The sequence below is a fragment of the Lepeophtheirus salmonis genome, chromosome 5 (assembly GCF_016086655.4).
Source record: "Lepeophtheirus salmonis chromosome 5, UVic_Lsal_1.4, whole genome shotgun sequence".
NCBI classification, from domain to species: Eukaryota; Metazoa; Arthropoda; class Copepoda; order Siphonostomatoida; family Caligidae; genus Lepeophtheirus; species Lepeophtheirus salmonis.
The window spans coordinates 17,507,047-17,530,201 of NC_052135.2; the positions used below are offsets into that span (position 1 = coordinate 17,507,047).

The 23,155-nt window shown below is 30.2% G+C and overlaps 5 protein-coding genes across 8 annotated transcripts; 3 read left to right on the forward strand and 2 right to left on the reverse strand.

Moving 5' to 3' along the window:
• The first annotated feature begins 131 nt into the window (after nt 1-131).
• LOC121118811 (transposable element P transposase) lies at nt 132-3,290 on the forward strand. 2 transcript variants are annotated; one of them, XM_040713400.2, is made up of 3 exons: nt 132-279; nt 551-887; nt 971-3,290. In XM_040713400.2, exons 1-3 carry the CDS (start codon nt 267-269, stop codon nt 2,796-2,798), a joined length of 2,178 nt encoding a protein of 725 aa, XP_040569334.1. In that variant the 5' UTR covers nt 132-266; the 3' UTR covers nt 2,799-3,290. The 2 variants fall into 2 exon arrangements, with proteins under 2 accessions (XP_040569334.1, XP_071744418.1); XM_071888317.1 differs by having other exon boundaries at nt 254-342.
• Nucleotides 3,217-4,378, reverse strand: LOC121118814 (sepiapterin reductase). Its single transcript, XM_040713403.2, has 4 exons — nt 4,176-4,378; nt 3,770-4,111; nt 3,572-3,704; nt 3,217-3,513 (listed from the first exon to the last, which is right to left on the reverse strand). Exons 1-4 carry the CDS (start codon nt 4,267-4,269, stop codon nt 3,315-3,317), a joined length of 768 nt encoding a protein of 255 aa, XP_040569337.1. The 5' UTR covers nt 4,270-4,378; the 3' UTR covers nt 3,217-3,314.
• A 1,058-nt stretch (nt 4,379-5,436) lies between these two features.
• Nucleotides 5,437-10,684, reverse strand: LOC121118513 (sepiapterin reductase). 3 transcript variants are annotated; one of them, XM_071888319.1, is made up of 7 exons: nt 9,288-9,384; nt 8,695-8,881; nt 8,289-8,630; nt 8,091-8,223; nt 7,141-8,032; nt 6,401-7,014; nt 5,437-6,334 (listed from the first exon to the last, which is right to left on the reverse strand). In XM_071888319.1, the coding sequence occupies exons 2-5, from the start codon at nt 8,786-8,788 to the stop codon at nt 7,834-7,836; spliced, it is 768 nt and encodes a 255-aa protein (XP_071744420.1). In that variant the 5' UTR covers nt 8,789-8,881; nt 9,288-9,384; the 3' UTR covers nt 5,437-6,334; nt 6,401-7,014; nt 7,141-7,833. The 3 variants fall into 3 exon arrangements, with proteins under 3 accessions (XP_071744420.1, XP_071744421.1, XP_040569030.1); XM_071888320.1 differs by lacking the exon at nt 9,288-9,384 and adding an exon at nt 10,567-10,684 and having other exon boundaries at nt 6,401-8,032; nt 8,695-8,863; XM_040713096.2 differs by having other exon boundaries at nt 6,401-8,032.
• Nucleotides 10,685-12,148: 1,464 nt separating this feature from the next.
• Nucleotides 12,149-15,448, forward strand: LOC121117833 (ubiquitin-conjugating enzyme E2 G1). Its single transcript, XM_040712344.2, has 4 exons — nt 12,149-12,345; nt 14,362-14,623; nt 14,701-14,875; nt 14,939-15,448. The coding sequence occupies exons 2-4, from the start codon at nt 14,492-14,494 to the stop codon at nt 15,151-15,153; spliced, it is 522 nt and encodes a 173-aa protein (XP_040568278.1). The 5' UTR covers nt 12,149-12,345; nt 14,362-14,491; the 3' UTR covers nt 15,154-15,448.
• Nucleotides 15,449-16,123: 675 nt separating this feature from the next.
• LOC121118626 (putative gamma-glutamylcyclotransferase CG2811) lies at nt 16,124-18,767 on the forward strand. The gene is made up of 3 exons (XM_040713214.2): nt 16,124-16,439; nt 18,237-18,478; nt 18,547-18,767. The coding sequence occupies exons 1-3, from the start codon at nt 16,230-16,232 to the stop codon at nt 18,590-18,592; spliced, it is 498 nt and encodes a 165-aa protein (XP_040569148.1). The 5' UTR covers nt 16,124-16,229; the 3' UTR covers nt 18,593-18,767.
• Nucleotides 18,768-23,155: the final 4,388 nt, after the last annotated feature.

Consider the following 23,155-nt stretch of genomic DNA (forward strand, 5'->3'; position numbering starts at 1 on the left):
ATAGAATTGATTTTCAACTAAGGAAAAAGAGGTTGCGTGTTCTTATATATGGGTTGTTTGTGGTTTTTGAGGATGAATAGAACATATTATTATTTATTCTGCCTCTGCTTGGTCAAAGCTTGTTATGATTTCATGTTCTTCTGCTGCGTTGCTTGAGCTGGAGTAGTCAATACGACCAGCCTGACTATTATTTTTTTTAACAGTTTATATTATTATCCTTGAAGTGGAGTCATTTCCATTCAGAAATTGAGTCGTACTTGCGCAGCATGGATCAAGGAGGTGATTTTGAGTACCTTGAGTAGTCATTTGTGGGATCGCTTTGCTTGATTTTTTTGTCTTTGTGTATATTGCATTGTTTCATATTTGCGTGTATTATTTGTGTGACTATGAGTCATTAAGAAAAGGATTCTTGTTGCACAGCCTTACCATTAATAGAAATTCTTCTTTCAATTAACAAGTTTCATTTTTGTATATTTTATCCAAAAATCATGCTCAATGCACACATTTGAATGACTATTGATCTAAGATCCGTATCTCTATGATCCCTTAGGTATTACACCAGAAACATCCAAACCCAAAAGACGACTGCCCTTTTGTTCTGTCTCTATATGTAACTCCACGGAGCCTAGGTGTTATCATCGCTTCCCAAAGGATCTATATCTCCAAGAGCTCTGGATCCGCGCATGTAACTCCAAAAAGAAAATCAGTTTGAGTACAGCTCGGATTTGTCAATATCATTTCCTTCCAAATGACTATTGCAGGGATCTGCGTAATGAGCTGATGGGACTACCCATTCGAATGAAATTGAAAGAGAATGCGGTTCCCACACAGAGTTTGAGCCTCTCCCATGTATGGATTGAACATGACTATTGCAAGTCCATTGAGAGGTATATATAATCCCACCCCGCCCTCCCATATAATCAATCATAATTGAAAACCATACACTTCACTTCTTTTTTTCACCTTTCAGTCCCGAAGGATGTTCCTTGAACCACGAAGAGGGGCTCAATATAGCGCCCAGCATAGTTAAAAAAGAGTGTACACCAGGTTTAGACAAACTTAAAATCAGTTTGGTGGAAATACCCTCAAATCAAAGTGCTCAAATGGAAGAAATCAAATACTTTCAAGTCTTAAAAGACACGCCTGGTTCTTTCAGCATGGACAGACAGAATGGTGAGGAGCGCTACGATGTACTTTCGAGGAAGCTTCACTCTCATGAAGAAAAATATAAAAAGTTAATGTATGAGTTTAAGCAATTGAAAAGAAAGTCAAGTCATCTTCGTAGAGAACTCAAGAGGCAAAAAGAAAAAACCATTTCAAAGCAATGTTCAATTAAACAAGTGAAATCCTATTTGAAAGACTTTTTACCGCGTTCTCAAATCAACTTTATTTTTAAAAAGTCAAGTCAACCTGGACATTGGGAAGAAAATGAAATTCTTCATTCTTTCTTGCTCCATCGAATTTCTTCCAAAGCATACAACTATTTAAACCAAAATAAACTCATGGCCCTCCCTGGATGTTCTACTTTACGCAAATGGATCAAAAATTTTGAATGCAATTTAGGTATTCAAAAAGCTTCTCTGAATAAACTCTCATTTGCTCTTAGAAATAATATTGATAAGCCGAATTTCAATCTTTGTTCTTTGATTTTCGATAGCTATAAGTTTGATGCTAAAAATAAAAATTTCGGACCCTTTAAACAACTACAAGTGGCCATGATATCCTCAATCTCACATCAGTGGGAACTCCCTATATTTTTAGATCTTGAATGTCCTGTTACAAAATTACTCGTGATGAGGATCATTCATGCAGTTGAGGAAAAAGGAGCGATCATCACTTCAGTTACTTGTCGTTCGGGCCCTTCCTATCACCGTTTGATGTGTGAATTGGGGTTCTCAAGTGAAAAACCCTATTTCACATTCTCTAAAGATGCTTCCCGTAAAATTTTTGTCTTCGCCAATCCCATACACTCGGTTCAAATGTTTAGTAATTATATACTTCAAACTGGATTTGAACTTCCTGATAAATCTATTTTAACAAAAGACTTGTTTCACCCCTTACTACAAAACTTTGATATCAGCACAAATCAGTTCCAATTGAAAAATGAGGAGGATGAAGAGATGGAGGAAGGAGATGACGAAGATGAAGAGCATGAAGGGATTTCTCAGTTTGAAGCCACGGAAGTTCAATTATTTTCCCATGAAGCTGCTGAATTAATTGTGAATCAATTTCCCGATCAAGTCAATATATCGGTATTCGTGGAACTTATGGCTAATTGGTTAAACATTTTTAATTCTTCAGCATCTTGGGATTCAGATAAGTATAAATGTGCCTTTGGTGTGCATGAGAAAGAACAATTCCGGATTATCCGTTCTGTTATAAAAAAGATGGGGGGAATACGACAGCCAGGCACGAAGCATTTGCTTCAATGTCAACTTAGTATCATTATTACCTCACATGCCTTGATACAATTATACGAACACCTCAAGTCACAATTCAGTTTGGAGTGCATTCTTACATCCCAACTTACTCTTCAGAGCATTGGAAATATTTTTTCCAAGTTTAAAGATTTCGACACAAAAGGCTTGAGTCCCTTATCATTGCTCAAACGTATAAGACTCACAATCGTCGGAGAAGACAACACCACTGAGGGAGAAGAGGAGGAAGATACTAAAAATGGTGTTGAAGTAGATGGAATATTTCTCCGAAGTGGTATTGACGATTCTGTATCTGATATTCAAGAGTCTGTCAATGTTATTCTGGCTTCATCTGTTGAGTGTATAGGAACAAGTGATTAAGTGTCAGTTGCATAAAACTTTTGGAATTTGTTGTGCATGTATCAGTATGTATTTGTATTCTTTACAAATATGTATGTTCTCATATCTTTGTTGTTGGATTTGTTATCGCATATTCTCTCCTGAGATCATATTCTTTAGTCGAATATCTCTAGTCTAACTTCACCTCTCTTTCATAGTTATATGTTTCATATTCTTCATCACACATAGATTTATAACTGTCTATTGAGTTTATTACTACCAATCATTTCTCTTTTCTCAATTAAAATCAATACAAAGTTTTTATTTATAATTCAATTATGTTAAAGTAAATCATTGTTCATTTTCGCAAAATATGTACGTTATTACATTTTATCGATGAGCCCAAATCTATTTTCATTACACATACATATAAATAATTATAACTAATTGTTATTCAAGATGCAGTATCATGACATAAGTGCCGTTTATTAAATATTATAAATATATTTTGACAAATACATAAACCCAATGTAAGAGCCTTACTTCATTGAAAACAAATCATACATCATCAAAGAAATCTATTTGAACTCCAGATTGAAATTCATTCTTTTCTATGATGAATGCCATTTTCTCTGCGGACGTTGTTGGTTCAATAAGGTTTGTCCAAAATCCTTTAACATAGTCGATGGTTTTGTCCGATTCTTTAAGTCGATCTATAGCAGAGGTATCCATTGGACCAGGTGAATAATTTAAGACACTAAGAAAATGATAGTTATAAAATAAATATGGAACAGAAACGAACCGAAATTCCTTACCGGACATCATCTTCTTCTTTGGCCATTATCTGAAAATACATTTGTCTTGCTGTCTTACCCATACAATAGTACCCCCATGATGGAATAGGCTGAATTGAAGCAAGTGATGAAATATTAATGACAACTAATGGATCTACGTATTAAGTTTAAAGTAAAGCTAATGTTTATATAAAGAATAATAATTTTTGTATTGATTACTTGATAAATACTGTTTGAGGGGAAAAAATACGGAGTTTATAATCATGACTGAAAATAAATTAAGTCTGAAGTAGTTCTCCATCTCCTCAAGATTTGAGTAATCCTTTATGTTATCTCCTTGAGGCTCAACAACGCCTACATTATGAAAAAGAAATCCAGAGTCATACTTATCATTAGGATCTTTAATTTCTCTATTAAATAAGGCTTCATATTCAGCTTTTACAGGATTTCCATGATCAGTAATGAATTTCACGACCTTTATGTCTGAATTGAGGGATTTTATTTCCTTCTCTGTCTCATTAAGCCCTTCCTCGGATCTAGCAGTTAAGATCATTTTTGAACCTTCAAAACAAGAAATAATAATTTTCAATTATATCATCATTTTGAATCCTTCAAATTTAATCACCTGAAGAACAAGACTTTGCCCAGACTATAGCAATACTCCTTCCGAAGCCCTTACTAGCACCTGTCACTAAAACAAACTTCTTTTCGTTCTTCATCTTTCCATGAGAATGTTCGTCTTCACAAATCTTTAAATATTTTTTCTCCTTCTTGTTATTCGACTAGTTTTTATACTGTTGTATGAAGTTGTATATTACTACTAAAACTCGTTCTTTGAAGAGCACGTCCATTGAATCAAATATTACTGTATTTGTTTTATATTATGTAGTATGCCCATATTCGTTGTAAGTAATGATGTCTTTAACATTTTCGCCGCCGGTAATTTTACCTTCTATTTTTTTGCCGGCCTTTTTATGTTTTTACATTATCAGTTCGAACTTTACTGTCTTATCTCGATCAGATTATTAATTATATAGCTAGCTAGAAGATGAACAAAGGGAAAATAGTGATGAAATAACTCGTGACCGGTAATTTTGCCGATTTACATCTTTGCCGCCTTTTTATGTTTTTATATTATCGGTTCGAAGTTTAATGTTGTATCTCGATCCTGGGGACTTTTCATACTATACCCTTCTAGGTATGAAAAAGCAAAAAAAAAAAAAAAAAAAAGAAGATTACATCTATCTATTGTATCTACATTTATTAATTTGGGGAGACTAATCTTAGATAATATATAATTTTAACAACTGCATATAAGTCAAGTTTTCTTTAAAACAATTTTCTATAAATAGGGATATACATAATTGTCTTAATATTAAGTATTTTTTTATAATAAAAAAAACCATGAGTATAGCGAAGAAATCTATAATATATTAAAAATAAGTGGATATGAATTATTATGCACTAAACATGAGATGCTTATGTGAAAAACATAAACTAACAATAAGATCTTAATTTGTCATTTATCTTGAATATAATAAATATAGTATTTAACGTAACTATTTTGCTAGCATAACCTAATATGATGATGCATTGAATAAGACTCTTTTGCCTTTTGATTTTGACCATTCTCTCTATAGAAATATATATTTTAGTAATACTAGCTAAATCAAATTTTCTAAAGCATTCCCACTTTCATATTGCTTGGAATAGTTTGTAGTTACCAATAATAATTCAACTAATAATAGAAAGGATATTCAAATATATACTCGCCTCACAAGAATCTGAATAACAAAATAGCATTTCCTTGTCCAAAATAAAACAGAAGGAATCAATAAAATAACAGAGAACCTATAAATAAGGAATTTAAATTTAGAAGAATACCGTTAATGTTCTAACTATTTTTATTTGTTCAATTAATACTTAAACATATTATTTTTAAACATTTTAACTATTGTCTTTAAAAAAAACATACATATTTTTGCAAAATCACAGCAAACATGTATAAGGGTCTTCAGTGCATTGAAAACACGGTGTTCAGGAAGGGAAAGACTCCAACGCCAAGTATTAAATTACAGTACATTGGAAAAATTAAAATATATGGTAAGCATTGCCTGGACTCTCCACACATTTTAGAATTTTACCATCAGTTATATATTATGTACTTTATGCGTTTACTTATTTTAATAATAAAAATAATGTATATAATCGTTATTATAGAAAATGAAGGGTATAAATCATCTTATTAAAATATTCAATTTAAATGAGTTATAACTAATGACTTGAGTATCAAAAAATATAGACATAAAAAAAACTGTCAGCTCCTCCAGAGCTGATCTATAAACTATATATAAATAGATGGTAAATAAATAAAAGAATGCAAAATCACGTTTATAAAAAAGTAATAAATTAAGTATTAAGAGATAAAAAGTCGTACTCCACAACGTAAGAGTAAATAAAACATGGTATCCTCCACAGCAGATGTTTTTTTCTAGTAAGTCAAACAAAGTTGACAAGATAACGCTCTTGATTGAGTATGATCGAGAGAAACAGAGTACCAGGAGGGGAAAATAGACTTCTGAAGAGTGATAAAGTAAATTCAGGGAATATAAAAAAAGGAGATCATTGATTAATCAGGGAACACTGAAATGAATTAATTTCAGTATTCCCTGGATTAAGAGATAGTCCTGCATGATGATTTTATTGACCTTCTGGGATAGAAATACTTTGTTCTGATAATATTCTTTGGTGAATTCCAGCTTGAGAGGGAATTCGAGCCGGAGTCTACAAAAGAATGAAAGAATCAGTAATAATATCGTCATAACTAATATTAATAAAATATAATATTACACAATGAGATAAGACTAAGGCCAAGCAAGATTAATCCAAGAAAAGAGATGCATCTTCGAGAGCTATTCAATCTCGTTGATAGTAAAAGTAGATTTATCAGAAGCTACCCATCATAAAGAAAAGATAAATCTTCTGGCCAGAGCTATGATTCATCAATAATATTCCTTTCTTTCTATCGATGAAGTTTTTTCCATTTCTTCAAGCCTCAACTAAGGCAGCGACTATAATTCATTAACGTGCCACAAGTCATTGAGTCCTTTCGGTATTGACTCATCATCCCAGATCCGTGTTTCCAATTACTCCTTCTCCTTATAAAGTATAAACAGCTCACAATTACAGATGACTTCTTTAAGGGTTTATCATTATTCATTAATTATGTCATGACTATTTTGAGTATTTTCATTTTCTTCTTCTCTAAATATATAATTAATAATCTGATGGAAATAAGACAGTAAAGTTCGAACCCATAATATAAAAAATGCGGCAAAATCTCCTTGGGCCAAATTACCAGCGCCGAAAATGTCAGAGGGAAAATTACCAGTCACAGACAATATTACCCAGCATAAAACCAATACAATATTTCCATATGGAAGTCAAAGGATGATTGATATAAGCTATAAACAGTGTTAGTTAATATTACTTATTTATTATTACATATTACTCTGTGGAAAAGTAATTTAATTATATTACCTATTAATTAGAATCAAGAGTAATAACTAATAACGAATACTACTACTCACCTAGAAAGTTACATATTATTTATATCCGCTTGCAAGATGAACAATTCTACAATCTATTCGGCGAAATTCTTGCATTGAATAATGATTAAGTGAATATTACCCTTCAAAACTAATTTCAACTGCATTTTATGTATTATCATATTTTTAAAAAATAATGGATTAATTATTTTTGGTACTGAATCTTCTGCTTAAAACTAGAAAATATGGGTATTTATAAAATAAAAATAATAAAGTATGTAAATATGAAGCTCAGTTTCTAATTTTGCGTCGTTGAATTTACAATATTAAATTACTCTTCCCTAATACTTCCAAACTGGTTCACAGACACTTTTTAATTTAGTACTTGTAAAAATAATAACATAGTAGTCTTCTCGTACATTTTTTAACATAAAGTTTACATATATTTAAAAAAACAACAACTTAAAAGTGTTTCTTTACTAGCTGAAAATATAAGTTATCACTTATCACTTATCAATAATGGTCAATGACCTACGTGACTAGGGGTGGGGGGCTCATGAACTAGAACAATTGTTCATTTTTGCAAAATATGTACGTAATTACAAATGTATATAAATAATTATAATTAATTGTTATTCAAGAAACAGTGACATAATTGCCATTTATTAAATATTATAAATATATTTTGACAAATACATAAACCCAATGTAAGAGCCTTACTTCATTGAAAACAAATCATACATCATCAAAGAAATCTATTTGAACTCCAGATTGAAATTCATTCTTTTCTATGATGAATGCCATTTTCTCTGCGGACGTTGTTGGTTCAATAAGGTTTGTCCAAAATCCTTTAACATAGTCGATGGTTTTGTCCGATTCTTTAAGTCGATCTATAGCAGAGGTATCCATTGGACCAGGTGAATAATTTAAGACACTAAGAAAATGATAGTTATAAAATAAATATGGAACAGAAACGAACCGAAATTCCTTACCGGACATCATCTTCTTCTTTGGCCATTATCTGAAAATACATTTGTCTTGCTGTCTTACCCATACAATAGTACCCCCATGATGGAATAGGCTGAATTGAAGCAAGTGATGAAATATTAATGACAACTAATGGATCTACGTATTAAGTTTAAAGTAAAGCTAATGTTTATATAAAGAATAATAATTTTTGTATTGATTACTTGATAAATACTGTTTGAGGGGAAAAAATACGGAGTTTATAATCATGACTGAAAATAAATTAAGTCTGAAGTAGTTCTCCATCTCCTCAAGATTTGAGTAATCCTTTATGTTATCTCCTTGAGGCTCAACAACGCCTACATTATGAAAAAGAAATCCAGAGTCATACTTATCATTAGGATCTTTAATTTCTCTATTAAATAAGGCTTCATATTCAGCTTTTACAGGATTTCCATGATCAGTAATGAATTTCACGACCTTTATGTCTGAATTGAGGGATTTTATTTCCTTCTCTGTCTCATTAAGCCCTTCCTCGGATCTAGCAGTTAAGATCATTTTTGAACCTTCAAAACAAGAAATAATAATTTTCAATTATATCATCATTTTGAATCCTTCAAATTTAATCACCTGAAGAACAAGACTTTGCCCAGACTATAGCAATACTCCTTCCGAAGCCCTTACTAGCACCTGTCACTAAAACAAACTTCTTTTCGTTCTTCATCTTTCCATGAGAATGTTTGTCTTCACAAATCTTTAAATATTTTTTCGCCTTCTTGTCGATCAACTACTTTTTAGACTATTGTTTGAAGATTTACTGCAAAATAATTTAAAAATAGATAGTTAAAGCTCATTAAGTAAGCAGCACGTCAATTTCATCAAATATCATTGCCTTATTTTTATCAATATGCCCGTATTACATGACATAAAACCAATTCAATAATACCATGTGAAAGTCAAAGGATCATTGATATAAGTTATAAACAGTATTATTTAACATTTCTTATTAGTTTTTACATATTACTCCGAGGAAAAGTAGTTTAATTATGTAGGGTAATCAGTATATATAATCTATTGATATATCATCATTTTAGATAAAATAATTGGGCCATCTGCAGAATCGGTTTCAGTAGGGCTCAGGGACGTTACTTGTACTTTTCTTTGGAGGGGGGGCTGAAAGGGGGCTTTTTGACAAAACTTAGATATAATATTTTTTAAATTACCTTTTTAAGAAGAGACAAATTCAACAAATGACTTGTTTCAGAACAGACAAATTTTTATAGAATATTTGACAACAATGAGACTTGTTAATTTCAAATTGTGACCAAAAAAAAAAAATATCAAAATTTTGACAACATATTACGTTCATTTATTGACAATAAGATTTTAGTTTATGCCTCTCCCCCCCTTGTAGTCACGTAGGTCATTGATCATTATTATAGATAACTTTTATTTTCAGCTCGAAAGGAAACATTTTTAAGTTTTTTTTTTAAATATATAAACTTTAAGCTAAAAAATTAAAGAGAAGGCTACAAATACTAAATTAAAAAGTGTCTGTGAACCATAGAATAAATAGTTTTGGAAGTATTAATGAAGAGTAATTTAATATAGTAAATTCAGCTATGCAAAGTTAGAAACTGCTGCTTCATATAAAAATTCTTTGTTATTTTATAAATAACCATATTTTCTAGTTTTATCAAGAAGATCCAGCACCAAAAATACTTAATCCGTTATTTAAAAAAAATATGATAATACATAAAATGCAGTTGAAAATAGTTTTGAAGGGTAATACTACGTATTAATTTACAAATATTCACTTAATCATTATTGAATGTAAGAATTTCACCAAATTTATTATAGAATTGTTCCTTTCTGAATGGGATATCAAAAAATACGTACTATAAAGTAAAGTAATATTATTCCTCCGTAATAAGTTACTTATTACTCGAAGATGTAATATTACCCAACACTCTTTATTTGATCGAACTATTAAATAATCAAAAGTTCATACATGTAAAAATTTTTATATTTAAATTTAAATTAATAAAGCATTGTATTTAGGCAACAAAATGTTGGATGTTTATTTTTAAACGATGTCATCTAGCTATATTTATAAGATATAAGTATATACTTGATGTACTTATTGTACATAAGTATATGAGTAACCACTCCACTCTTAAACAAGGTAGTTTCAAGTGGTATATTGATATGATCTCTACTTCAAATATAATCTCATTCTCTTTTGGATCTATCTAATGTAAAATTATTCTCGGATGAAGAGTAATGATTCTCTGTAGTCTTTCATATTTATTTTAGTTCAGACCAGTGTAAAATATATAATACACCTATATCGTTCTATTAGGAACTTTTATTATTTGAATGCTAATTACTATATATATTAAAAAAAAAGTACTCTAGCTACAAAAAGCGAAATACTAATCTATATTAAAGTATTTTTTAAATATTTTAATTGTGGGATATTCTTTAGTGGCTTTTAGTTACCTTTTTCATTTACAGCCTATGCGACTTGAGTTATTATTTACTTCATAAAAGAATATATTATATAAATTAAAATATGTTTTATTATAGGAAAACACTTGTTGAATGTTCAAAAAGGACTATTGTCTAAGTTTTTTTCTTTTGAATATAATTGGCCCATTATTTTATACATCTTCGAGAGGAAAGTATTAAGAAGAAGAATAATAATTTTGGAGAAAGTAGGATTTTGGGTCAATTTCAATGGTTAAGTTTTTGGTAGAAAGCCATCCTCCCCCCCCCCCTTCCTTTAAAAAAAGTATATCAAGGTTTTTCCATTGATAAAGAAAATAAGTTGAGTTTCTATGAGTTAAGATATTATATTTGAATAATTGATGAATACATAGTGCTATCAATAAACTTTTGAAACAGATGATAATACACAAAAATAAAGATTTTTTTTGACCATTTTGACATTAATGGCCATTAAATTACATTTCTCGAATAATTACTGTCCTCCTTTTACTTGAGATCAATGACTCTTATAATTTAATTCGAATATATATAAAGCGAGGACATTCATTAGTCATTACAATCAGAGTTAAAATCTGATAGAAAGGCAAATCTAATGTAATAATAGCTCATGTCAAATGACTAACTAAATTCTTTCCCTTAAATTTTTAACCATTCAGAACCTACAAAACTGACTATTATTATATGATTGAATAATAACTTGATGATTCAACCCTGATGCTTAACAACATGCTTTAAAGATCCAAAACGAGGCTAAAAATATAAATTATTTGAAATATCCTTGTGAGAGGAGTTAAAGTGAGTTAAACTAGTACATAACTCTCCTCTATACGTACGTACCTAGCTATGATCGTAAGTCAAAAACACAATATTATATAAAAAGCTATTTAGTTATTACAAATGCAATATTGCGGGATACATCAATTACACGTAGCTTCATTTTAAACTGCTATGCGGTAGTTTATGTATTATAGACAGAGGAATAGATAATTTTTAATAGCAGAATATATTGAAGAAATAAATGCAAGTTAAATTGAAGACTTAGGCAGAAATAGTTTATATGATTCATTTTGGGGGCAAGTTCTATAGAACCAAGTACCAATGGATATTAGAATAATATAAATAAGAAAGGAGATGGTTGTTAACGCCCTGAAATAAACGTTTATAAACTTTAGCGAGTTACAAGTTATGTTCTGAAATGAGGCAAATGAAAAGGAGGAGGAGCAGAAAAAGTGTAGCTCGTTCTCCAATTAAAGCTTTAAAACAAAGTAGCCAAATGAAGACCACGTGATCAACATCTGTGTCCTAGTGACACTTTTTTCCCCGCTAGGAGCGCCAAGAATACTTAAATATTACTAGTAACTAACTATACAACCCTTTAAAATGAATTAACAAGGAACATTCTACAAAGAGAAGAAAAAGTTTGATAGGGCATAAAGGAAAATGACAAAAAATGATATGTGTCGTCATCAGTAGTATCATAAAAAGCGATACCTTGCGTGAGAAAAAGATAACTCCACGACTATATATCTCCTCAAGCTAACAGGCGCGTTTCGATACTTCGTTTTAAAGCTTTAGCTAGGTTGAGCAGCAACAGCAGTAAAATAAAAAAGGAAAGAAGAAAGACGAGGAAAAAAAAAGAAGAAGAAAGATCTTCAATAAAAGAGAACAACTACAGAGTCAAAAAGATTTTTCCAAATTAATTTATATAATTAGTGCATCTGTTTAGGAATAAATTCTAAAAGAATCTCGGATATTTTGGTATTTTTTAGGGTAATGGAATTTATTTATTAAGGGCTTATATTACTTCCGTTTCTTTGATCCCTCTTTCTTCCACTTTTCCGGCATTCTCCAATATTCTTTGAATCTGTGGTTTTCTGCATTTCCGTAGCCTATCCAGACATCTCCTAGGAATAAAAGTCGTATAATGAGTTTGTGGCCTATTTGGGGACATATTATTGAATTTCCTTTGTTCCTCAGAGAGATGAGGGGGAACTAGCGCTACGCATGTGTTACAGACTATTTCAGTCTTTTCCATCACCTTCTTTGGCCCATCTCAGAGACACTAAGAGCATCATAATTCGGGATATTATACTCTTCATAGCCTGGCATGCTTGATGAAAATAGCATCAACTCCATGGCAGTTGATAGGGAGTCTTTACATAGATTTTGTTTTAAAACTTGACAAAGAGACCCATTCCCAATTTTTGCAGACCCTTTTCCTCAAGGATATTCCGCCTTAATAGATTAGGTTTATTTTAGCTTGAAATTATTCATTATTTAATAACTGGAATATGTAGCAAAAAAAGTTAAACTATGAGATCCAACTTTTGGGGATCCATCAAAAAACGATCATTGAAGGCTTTTTATAGCAATATTTTGATTATAATGTTCAAAAAGAACATCAATTTCAAGGGAAAATAAACAATAACGATGTATAAACCTACTTTATTTATATATTAGGACGTAATATCCTTGAAAGTACCGGACACTGTCTTTCTGGACGCGACTGTAAATGTTCCTTTTATGGGGCATACATATTTGACAAGACTTATGTAGTCAAGTAAAAACAAAAAACTTCCATTTTTGAACAAATTTCTTTAATTAATTAATATTATATAGGTACGAGGCAAATGTAATATTATGAATTAATTATTTTTATCTAACCTATCAATTATGGGATGAATTAATTAATAAATAATAATTTGTGTATTTATGTATATTCACATGAGTTAGAAGTAAAAAATTTCAATTTTCTTTCTTTATTTCATACATACATTCAGTCCAATATTTCATATATGTATATATATTTAAGTCCATGTTAGGCTTTGTATTCAAATTACTGGACTGTGTTCATATACCCAATAATTTTAGCTGTAGTTTAGAATCTTTATTTGATTTAAGAGAACTAAATTAGCCCCGACATGGTATTTCAAATAGGATCTTTCGTCTTTTCGTTCTTTATCAATTTTGGCTACTTTAATTGCAATTTGCGGGTCCTCTTAAAATATTATTTAGAATAATTTGTTGATAGGAATTGAGGATAATTCGTCGGAGAATACAAATGTGATCCACAATCAATATTGAAAAAAAATGTTTCTAGCTTGCTTTTGTCGTGAGGGGCCACATTTCTACTTTTGTCCCTTTTAAAACACCTCTATTGATTAATATTATATTACTAGTTCTTACATCAGAATGGGCTTTTTTAACTACACTTGTCTGTTTATGTCTTTGTCATAATTACATAACAAAGTATTACAGAATTGTAATGTTTCTTTGAGTTACTTATTCCTTTGTTTGTTTATTTTTTATTTTAAATAAAACCCCCCTCAAATCTTACAAACATAATTTGGATCAGTTAAATAACCAACTAGAAATAACTGGAATGTTTAAAGTACTTTAGTCACCATCCCACTTGCACAAGTTCAAAAAATAACTTACATATACAAATCTATATATATATATATATATAATGGTGGTCTTAATTAATGTAATATAATTAATGGCAAATTTAATTTAATTGAGTAATACATAAGTTTTAGTTTTTCAAACTTATGAGTTTTATTCTAGTTATGTGTCAAGTTTTGTGTTTTCTTGAAGCAATATGAAATAATACTTTTATTTTCTATTTCTTTAACGATTACATCATTTTGGGTTATATGAAAGGAACAAAAAATAAATATTTGAAGCATATATTGTAATTAAATTAAATACCATGCCGTTATATGGTGAATCTTATTAAATAGTTATATATTTAATGTTGATTAATTATTTTATTTTTCATTTCAGGACAAATTTCAATTACAAAAGGAAAATTCATTTGGTGTGATAATTTAGGAATCTTCTTTTTTTTTCTCCCATTTTACAAACTCACAATCTTTGTGAGTTATACTTAGGAATAACTTATTCCATATTCTCAATGGCTGGTGATAATCAACCTCATTGTCAGGCTTCTTTATTGCTCAGAAAACAACTTGCTGAACTGAGCAAAAATCCTGTTGAAGGATTTTCTGCTGGTTTAATTGATGATAGCGATATTTTCAAATGGGAGGTAATGATTGTACTTTCTACAAATTTATTTTCAAGTGTAGCTTTTTTCGAATTATAATATTTTTTTTCTGGAATAAGGTATTAATTATTGGTCCATCAGATACTTTATACGAAGGAGGTTTCTTTAAATGCCACCTCTATTTCCCAAAAGAATACCCACTGAGACCTCCCAAGCTCAAAGTTATTACAGAGATATGGCATCCCAATATAGAAAAGAATGGAGATGTCTGCATTTCTATTCTGCACGAACCCGGTAAGTTATATTTAAATCCAGGATTTCCTTAATTTTTAATATTTAATCTCTTTCTTGACGTAGGAGATGACCGTTGGGGATATGAAAAAGCTAGTGAGCGTTGGTTACCAGTACATACCGTAGAAACCATATTAGTATCCGTCATTTCAATGTTAGCAGATCCTAATGACGAGTCTCCAGCAAATGTTGATGCAGCAAAAGAATGGCGAGAGAACTATCCTGAGTTTAAACGCAAAGTTGCTCGCTGTGTCCGAAGATCACAAGAAGAATTTCTGTAAAATCTTTTTTTAGAGACTGAAGAATTTAAGACATAATAATAAATCCAAATTACCAAAATCTTCTCCTAAAAAAATATTAAGGATTACATATAATTAATTATATCACATACTACTTTCTGGAGACAAATCTATTTTGAGGCGCGACATTTCTTTTAATAAAGTTCTGCGAAATAAATATACGACTTTTCACCTATACAAATTCATTTTAACTTTTATTGAGAAAAATGTTTTCATATAATGTTATTTCTGATGCTTGTAATATAATATTGTACTCATAAAGTAGATGGAAATTTTATGCATTGCAGATTTATTGAGTTTTAATCCATTTATGCACAGGCATTGAATTCATTCTATCAATTTATTAACATTGCTCAACAAATTTCAGTTTTTAATTAGTGTCTAACCAGCTACCTAGGGGTTCATTGTAAAAAAAAATTAATTAGGTTGTAACTTTTGAGGGCATGAGTTATAATGTTTCAAAAATTCGGTAGATATATCTTTCAGAAACCTTTTCTTGAGACCGTTATGTATATCATACCTTTAATGCCATCTGACTAATATACAAGTTCATGCCTATCTCAAATTTTGTTTAAAAATATAACAATAGCGTCTTGACAACCATTTATTTCAAGATAAAGTAGCCATTCTCTGATTGAAAAATTCTACATTCTACAATAGATTATTTTAAAGTAATGGCGATTTGATGGTTTTTGAGTTGTACAATGCTCCTACAACAATTTATTATTTTTTAGTCCTCATACCAAGAAGACCAAGGATTGTATAAGGTCCTAAAATATATTTTTTTCTTTTAAAAAAGTTTATTAATTTTAATTATCGATTAGTTTTCATTTATAATCCAAATATATATCATGAATTTCTCCATGGCTAGACATAGGTTCATTCAAGAAAGTCTACACACTTACTCAATTCATTCTAAGCAAGCAAATAACGATTTTCCTTTGATAAAAAAGAAGATTGACTAGTGGCGCCACTGTTTTGTCAAGTGCACAATTAAGTTGCTCACTTAACTTTTACAATAACCATTTAATCTTCTCCTCTGGACGAAGATAAAAAACATGAGTAAACTATCTGTATCGAAATACACTCAAGTTGTTTTCGTTTATGGAACCTTAAAACGAACAGAGCCTAATCATCATTGGATATTAGATAAAGGAGATAAATTCCAATTTTTAGGAAGAGGACGAACACAAGAAAAGTACCCATTTGTTATAGCTTCCTCTTTTAATATACCATATGTGTTGGACAAACCAGGATTCGGTAATCAAGTGAGTTTTGTGTTGAACAGACCAAGATCTTGTATCAAGTATCTTGGAACAGACATGATCCCCACAGACCATGTTTTTTTTTAAAATTCCTGTTTATTGAATTAAATGAGGTTGTGTGGCTGAATATGTGTTAATGTTGCGTTAGTTTAATCATTTTTAACTCTTTATAGGCCACTGATTCCATATGGAATCATTTTCTGTGTTTCGGATTTTCCGGAAATGTAATCCGTTTAACCAAAAATTACATTCGTTTTTTATGCTTTAGTTATATAGATTAGTTATTATACTCAGATTAGTATTTGTGCAAACTATAACATCGTATTTCAAAATGCCACGTGTAGGAAATCGTAATAGACGCAGAGTACTGTGAGTACTAATTTGAAATCTATCTGACTCGATATTTTTATTTTATAAGACAATAATTTTTTTAAAGATAAAACCTTAATATGTTTCACAAGATTTTATTATCTTTTTTATATGATTGCAATATTATTTACATGTTTAAAGATGAATTAAATCAATATGACTCCAAATGGAATCATTGGCTGGTAATGGTTATATGCATAATAATATAAGCTCCTACGTCAATTTCTGCATTTTTTTGATAATTCCTCCTTCATTGATGAAAGTGGAAAGTCCTTCAAGATATAACCTGTTATCGAGGCTATAAGATCACAATGTTTAAAAGTCGAATTCGAAACACTTCATTCAATAGATTAGGAAATAATTCCTTCAAGAACTAAACAGTATAACCCCCAAAAAATAACAAATGGGGATGTAAGAATATGGTAGGTACTTGAATATCTGGTTTCATTTAAGATTTTTATATATATTGTGGAGAAGAATCAGAACATACTTCTGATTATAATTATTTTTCTCTGTGTTCTCAATCTGTTGCTCGGTTATGTAACCATTTACCAAAAAATGATAACAAATTTGTATTTTTGACAATTGGTTTTCCACCCTTGAGTTATTGCTTTATTTAAATTCAAATGGCATACAAGTAATTGTCACTTAAGAGCAAATTGCTTGAAAGTGTATCTTCTGAAATCCCTTATACCATTCAAGAAGCAAGAAAGAGGATCGTTCAACTACAGAACTAAAGGGAATTGAGGATTAGTTATTGTGAGATGTTAGGACAATTGTTGTTCAACTGGGCTCAAATTTTGTTGTTGTACATCCAATTGAAAAGTAGATCGTTGGTTCAGAGCTACTAAGGGAATAAAAAGTATAGAACTCCCGAAAATTGTATAAATGTACAATAAAAAAATGGTTATTGAAGTTAAAACCCTACGATTGTATACCAAAATGTTTTGGTATATGACGGATATTGCTAAAGGGAATACATGGCTTTTATATCGTAGGCATTACAAATTATATAGAGAAATTAAGAATAAACAGAAATGATAATAGGGTTGATAAAAATATGTTTTATATAAATATATATATGCATTAACGACCAATGATGTCATATGGAATTATATTTAAAAATTTAAAAAAATCAATTTGATCTCATTTAAAAACCCCAAGACTCCATCTTTAAAATGTCGATTTTTTTTCAACAGCGTTTTAATAATTAGGCCAATAAAGGGGTAAACATGTTCAAATTCAATTAAGGATTACTAAAGTTCTTTTAGTTAATGTCATTGTTCAAATTTTGGTAAATATTTTTTCTCCAGCATAGGTCACTCTAGTCATGGATGTTATTCACTTTAAAAATCAAGCTTCCTCTTTAACTATTTTGATGATTTTATATAATTTCAAGTAATTTATATCTTAATATAATATACTTTTCAGGTATTTGGGGAAATATATAAGGCAACTGAAGATATGTTGCCTCATTTAGATATATTAGAGGAACATCCTCGTCATTACATTCGAAAAACAATTCCTGTCGAGTTGTTGAAAGATGGAAATGATACTGAAAAAATGAATGCCTGGCTCTACTTTCTTCCAAAGTTTAGAAATTCTATTCTAGAACTACCTTATTTAGCAGAGTATTCATCCCGTGATGATCATGGATTACCATACAAAGAAAGGTAGCAGATATACTAATAATAATGGATAAATATGATATATATATATTGTGTCTTTCATTAATTTATAGAAAGGATCGAGAAGAGTCTTTGGATTATATCAAAGAGCTACATTGAGGGGGAATTATGTTGTCCATCTTCTTAGATGGAAGTGAAATTGTCCATTAATATTGCCCTTTACCAATTGATTATTTTTTCAATTAAATTTTACACATTTTTAATTTTACTTTTTACACATATATCTTTGTAATTAAAAAAGAAAGATAATAATTAAGTTGAATTCTAATGAGAATGTGGTATTGGTTTACTAATTAAATATTATAGCAAATTTTTACATTTTTCAAATTGTATTTCAGAGCTTTTTTTGTTTTTTTTATAGTTAGATATGAATGTTTATTCATCAAATTATAGACACATGGAATACACAAGTATATGATAGTTACTAGAAAATTTCTAGTATTATATGATTGAAGTATCCTACATGAGGATAAAAGGAGTGATTAGTGGAAAAAAAGGAAAAGATGAGTCAACCTCATTTTTACTCCATCCTTCATGAGGAAATAAAGAATAGGAAAACAAGCTAAGCTGCATGCGTGATTATTTCATGGATCATTTTATAAGTAAATGAATTAATTATATAACTTATCACGTGGTGAGACGGAACTAGAAAAAGAGAATAGCTCGAGTATTATTTCAAGTGTCAGTGAAGGCTTATGATGAAAATCCAGTGTAGAATGGCCATGTTAAGAAAATAAACCTAAAAACAACATGGTAACCCTGACAATTTGAAGAATATTTTGGATAAGGTGACTATATGTAAGGTGCGTCAATAAAAAATTTCTTTGCTTTTGTTTACTGGCTATTTTGATGACGTCACAGAGGAGCGAATCAGGGTTACGTTCCGTCTTTTATAAGCACACACGAATGTTCAATCTGATTTTGAACACAATTGAATCTATTTAGGAAAGGGTATTCACTACTCAGGAATTAAATAATAATGACACCTTCTAAGGAAAAGAAAATTAATTCTTCAGATGACTAATTCCAATAAAACGAGCCAGCTTTGTGCGTGTTAAAGAATATAATTTGAAAATCAACATGGTAATGCAGACAATTTCAAGGATGTTCTAGAGGAGAGCAGCTAAGCTGTCATGACGTTTCATTAAATCAGTTATAAGCAGCTTTTACGAGAGGAAGAAGTAACCAAACAAGAACAGAGGCAAGAATTACTCCGATTTCAATCATCCTTTCTACTCTTGGTCAAATCCTCAGGGTTACTCTTCATCTTTTATTTGCATATGCAAATGTTTAATGCGGTTGCAATTTATCAAGGATAGTTTGTATGTAGATTACAATAATCCCGAGTGAGTAATAAATTAAGATAGTGGGCTACAAAACGTTTACCATAAATTCATATTAGTCGCAGCTGGACAAAAATGGCATATAAAAGCAACGCGTTGTTTTGCAGTGTACTTATTTGACATGAAAATGATTATAATATTTTTCAAATCTCTTATAGAACATGCGAGGATATCAAAAATATTTTTTTATAAATAATTTAAAAAAACGTAAGCACATATTTAAAGGTAAGTGATGTCATAACATATTGATTTACAATTAAATTTATTGGGAATGACATATTGCTAGTCCTCAATTTTACTCTGAGCCAAACAAGGACTTACACTGACATTGTTTCTTTTTTTTAATAGTAAAGAATGTTTTATTGTTAAACTGACTTTTTCAGGTCTTCTTTTGGGACTTTGAAAGAATATAATTTAATGACAGTGAAATAAATATATATATTTATTTCTAATTATTAGATAACTTTTTTTCAGAAAAGCCCCTCTTTTTTAAAGAAATAAGTTTAAGGCCGATTCTTCATCTTTTTTTACCCTCCTCTTGTTCTTTATATCGTCATTTCAGGCGGGTTACCGCATCTATCGATATTTTGTAAACATACGTGCCACAAAAAAAATAATTTTGGAAGAACTTTAGTTACTCATACACTTTCAAAATTTATTTTTGTTGGCATTTTCACTCATCCAAACAAGGTTCATTTTAAATCACAAAACCTCTTGACTTTGAAATGAAGAATTGTTGAGGTTTGAAGATTATAATATGGAAAGTCCTTAGAAATACATAGTTTATTTTTTCGTTCCAAACTTATACACGTTTATTTACCAAATCTCGATAGATTTGGTAACCCAACTTTATGCCCCCTTTGCATATTATTAAGGTGTAAGGGATTTTATCTGGTATATATATGATTTTATGTCTTATCCTCCTGCCTTTATGTTGCCTTGTGGTTTATAAATATCCCCAAAAGGCCAGTTATCTATAGATTCTTATGAATTAATTGGGGTATAGTTGATATTTTTGTAAAGAAAAAGCTGAGTTTAGAAATTGGAAAAGGAAAAACAGTTGTTGTGTGTACTCTTTCTTCTTTTTTGTTCATTATTTAATCGGTCGTGGAGGTGTTAACTTCTCCCTCTGAAGTATGTATTCTCGCCTATCTTTAGGTATAAATTGGTTCAAAAATGCATTATAATATAAATATAATTATGAAACTTTTAGTACATGAATCCTATTCTAAATGTAGACTATTCTCCTCTTTATAGCAGTAAATCATTTTCTACACCTGAATCATATAACAGGCACAAGGTTATTAATTCAGGCGTACCATATGTCTCGCTCCCCACCTTATCCTCGTGTTCTTTTTTTCCCTACAAAAATGGCAACTTCAGTAATGGGTAGTTTGTGTCATTCGTGCTCACATTTTCGGATCATTTGATGAGTCTTGTGGCATTATACAATGTAGGATATGACGACGTCTACTAATTGAATAATGGGCTCTAGACTTTTCATAAAGATACCTATCTATCTACATAATATGTATAAAAGAAGGCTTTTATAAGTACAACTTATGATTGAGGGATGCAGATTATAGGTAGACTATCATCATGCCTAAAAATGAAAATTTTTTATCACCTTACACCTAGTAGGAATAATTATTATGATAAAAAAATATACTAACTGGATAGAAGAGTTATTTATGGTATTTTACAAGACGGGGATTTTTAATAAATCTTCTACATATAATTTAATGTATTGATCCAAATAAATCTTATATGTGATTATGAATTAACTATTAGATTTGAGTTTCATACTATATTTATCTTCTTTTATACATAAGCTCTTAGAATCTAATGTAGTTTTCAAGATTTGAAGGATAGAGTTGGTTTGTTATAGACCTGGAGCAAGACAGCCTCGATTTTTTAACAGACATTTATTTTGAGGGTATTTTTTGTGTATGAAACTGAGATGTGGACTTGGGACTCAAGACTTTCGACTCTACTTGGGTTTTATTCAATATTTGAAGACCTGTGACTCGACTTGATCTCACAATTTAATACTGGATTTGGGCTTTCTTTATACTACTATGACAAATTAATAACGATCTCAGAATAAAGGATATATTTTATTTATTAAAAATAATATCTGTAGTTAACATCAAGGTAATCCGGCTTTAGAACGTAAACAAGAAGAGACCACAGAGAAAAATAAATAAAGAGGTGACAAGGGGTTTTTACTCGGCCACATGGCTTTGTTTGGAGATAGCGAATAAATATTCTGATCTTGAGAAGTTTGATGCAGCTGGTGTGTACTATTGACATAATATTAAAATATTAAATTCCTAAGGGAAAAAATCAGGCTATTGAGTTTATGGCTGTTTCGACTAACAAAAAAATGTATGAATATTATCGTCAACTGTCGATTCGCTCATCTTACTTGATATGCCATGGCTATTTCATAATTTATTCTTTTTGAAAAATAAACGAAGTAACAAGTTATTCCTTACTAATAATAATTTGTCCAGGAAACACTCAAATGATTATGGAACGCGCTCTTTTTTTGTGGATGACAGGAGTGCAAAAAAAAGAAAAGAAAAAAAGCAGTACATTGAACCTTTAACAGCTCACATCTTACCCATTTCAAAAAATTATTAAATAAAATGTATATCTCTATGTATATTAAGGAGGGTAGTTTTTTTCTTCTTCTGGAAATTGATTTTGACTAGTAATAAAAAGTTGATAAGGAGCATTGAAAAGCAGTATGTACAATTTCAGTTTTGAAAAAAAAAAACAGAAGAATTTTCCTATGTTTCAATTTTACTTAAATGCTGACTTATGTTATATTAGAAAATATTCGATACAAAAGATTAGTTATCTTTTTATAAGTTATTACTAATCATATTCATAAGTAGATTCCTAGATAATTTTTTTTTTATTTATTTTTGTAAATATCAAATAGAATCGGATTTAAGTACGAATTAATCCGAAAATGAATCTTTTTCTGACTTCATATTGTAATACCCGTGTTTGTTTTGACAAGCAGCAGGTTAGTACTTTTTCAACAACAATTACTACAGCCAATACTGGTTTTAGGGGAGGGGCTTACCGTGGCATTTGCTTTTGGCTTTGCGGTTTTATTTAAAAAATAGTGCCCTGCATTATATATTTTTATATATTAATATCCCACTCACGGTAAAACCAGCTATGAAGACAGCCCTTTTCATGAGAATCAATCCAAGTAAACTTATTATTCGTACTTTTTTGCCAAAATGAAGAATAACAATAGTTCATTTGTGTAAGTGAGGGTCACTTAGACAAAAGAATGATC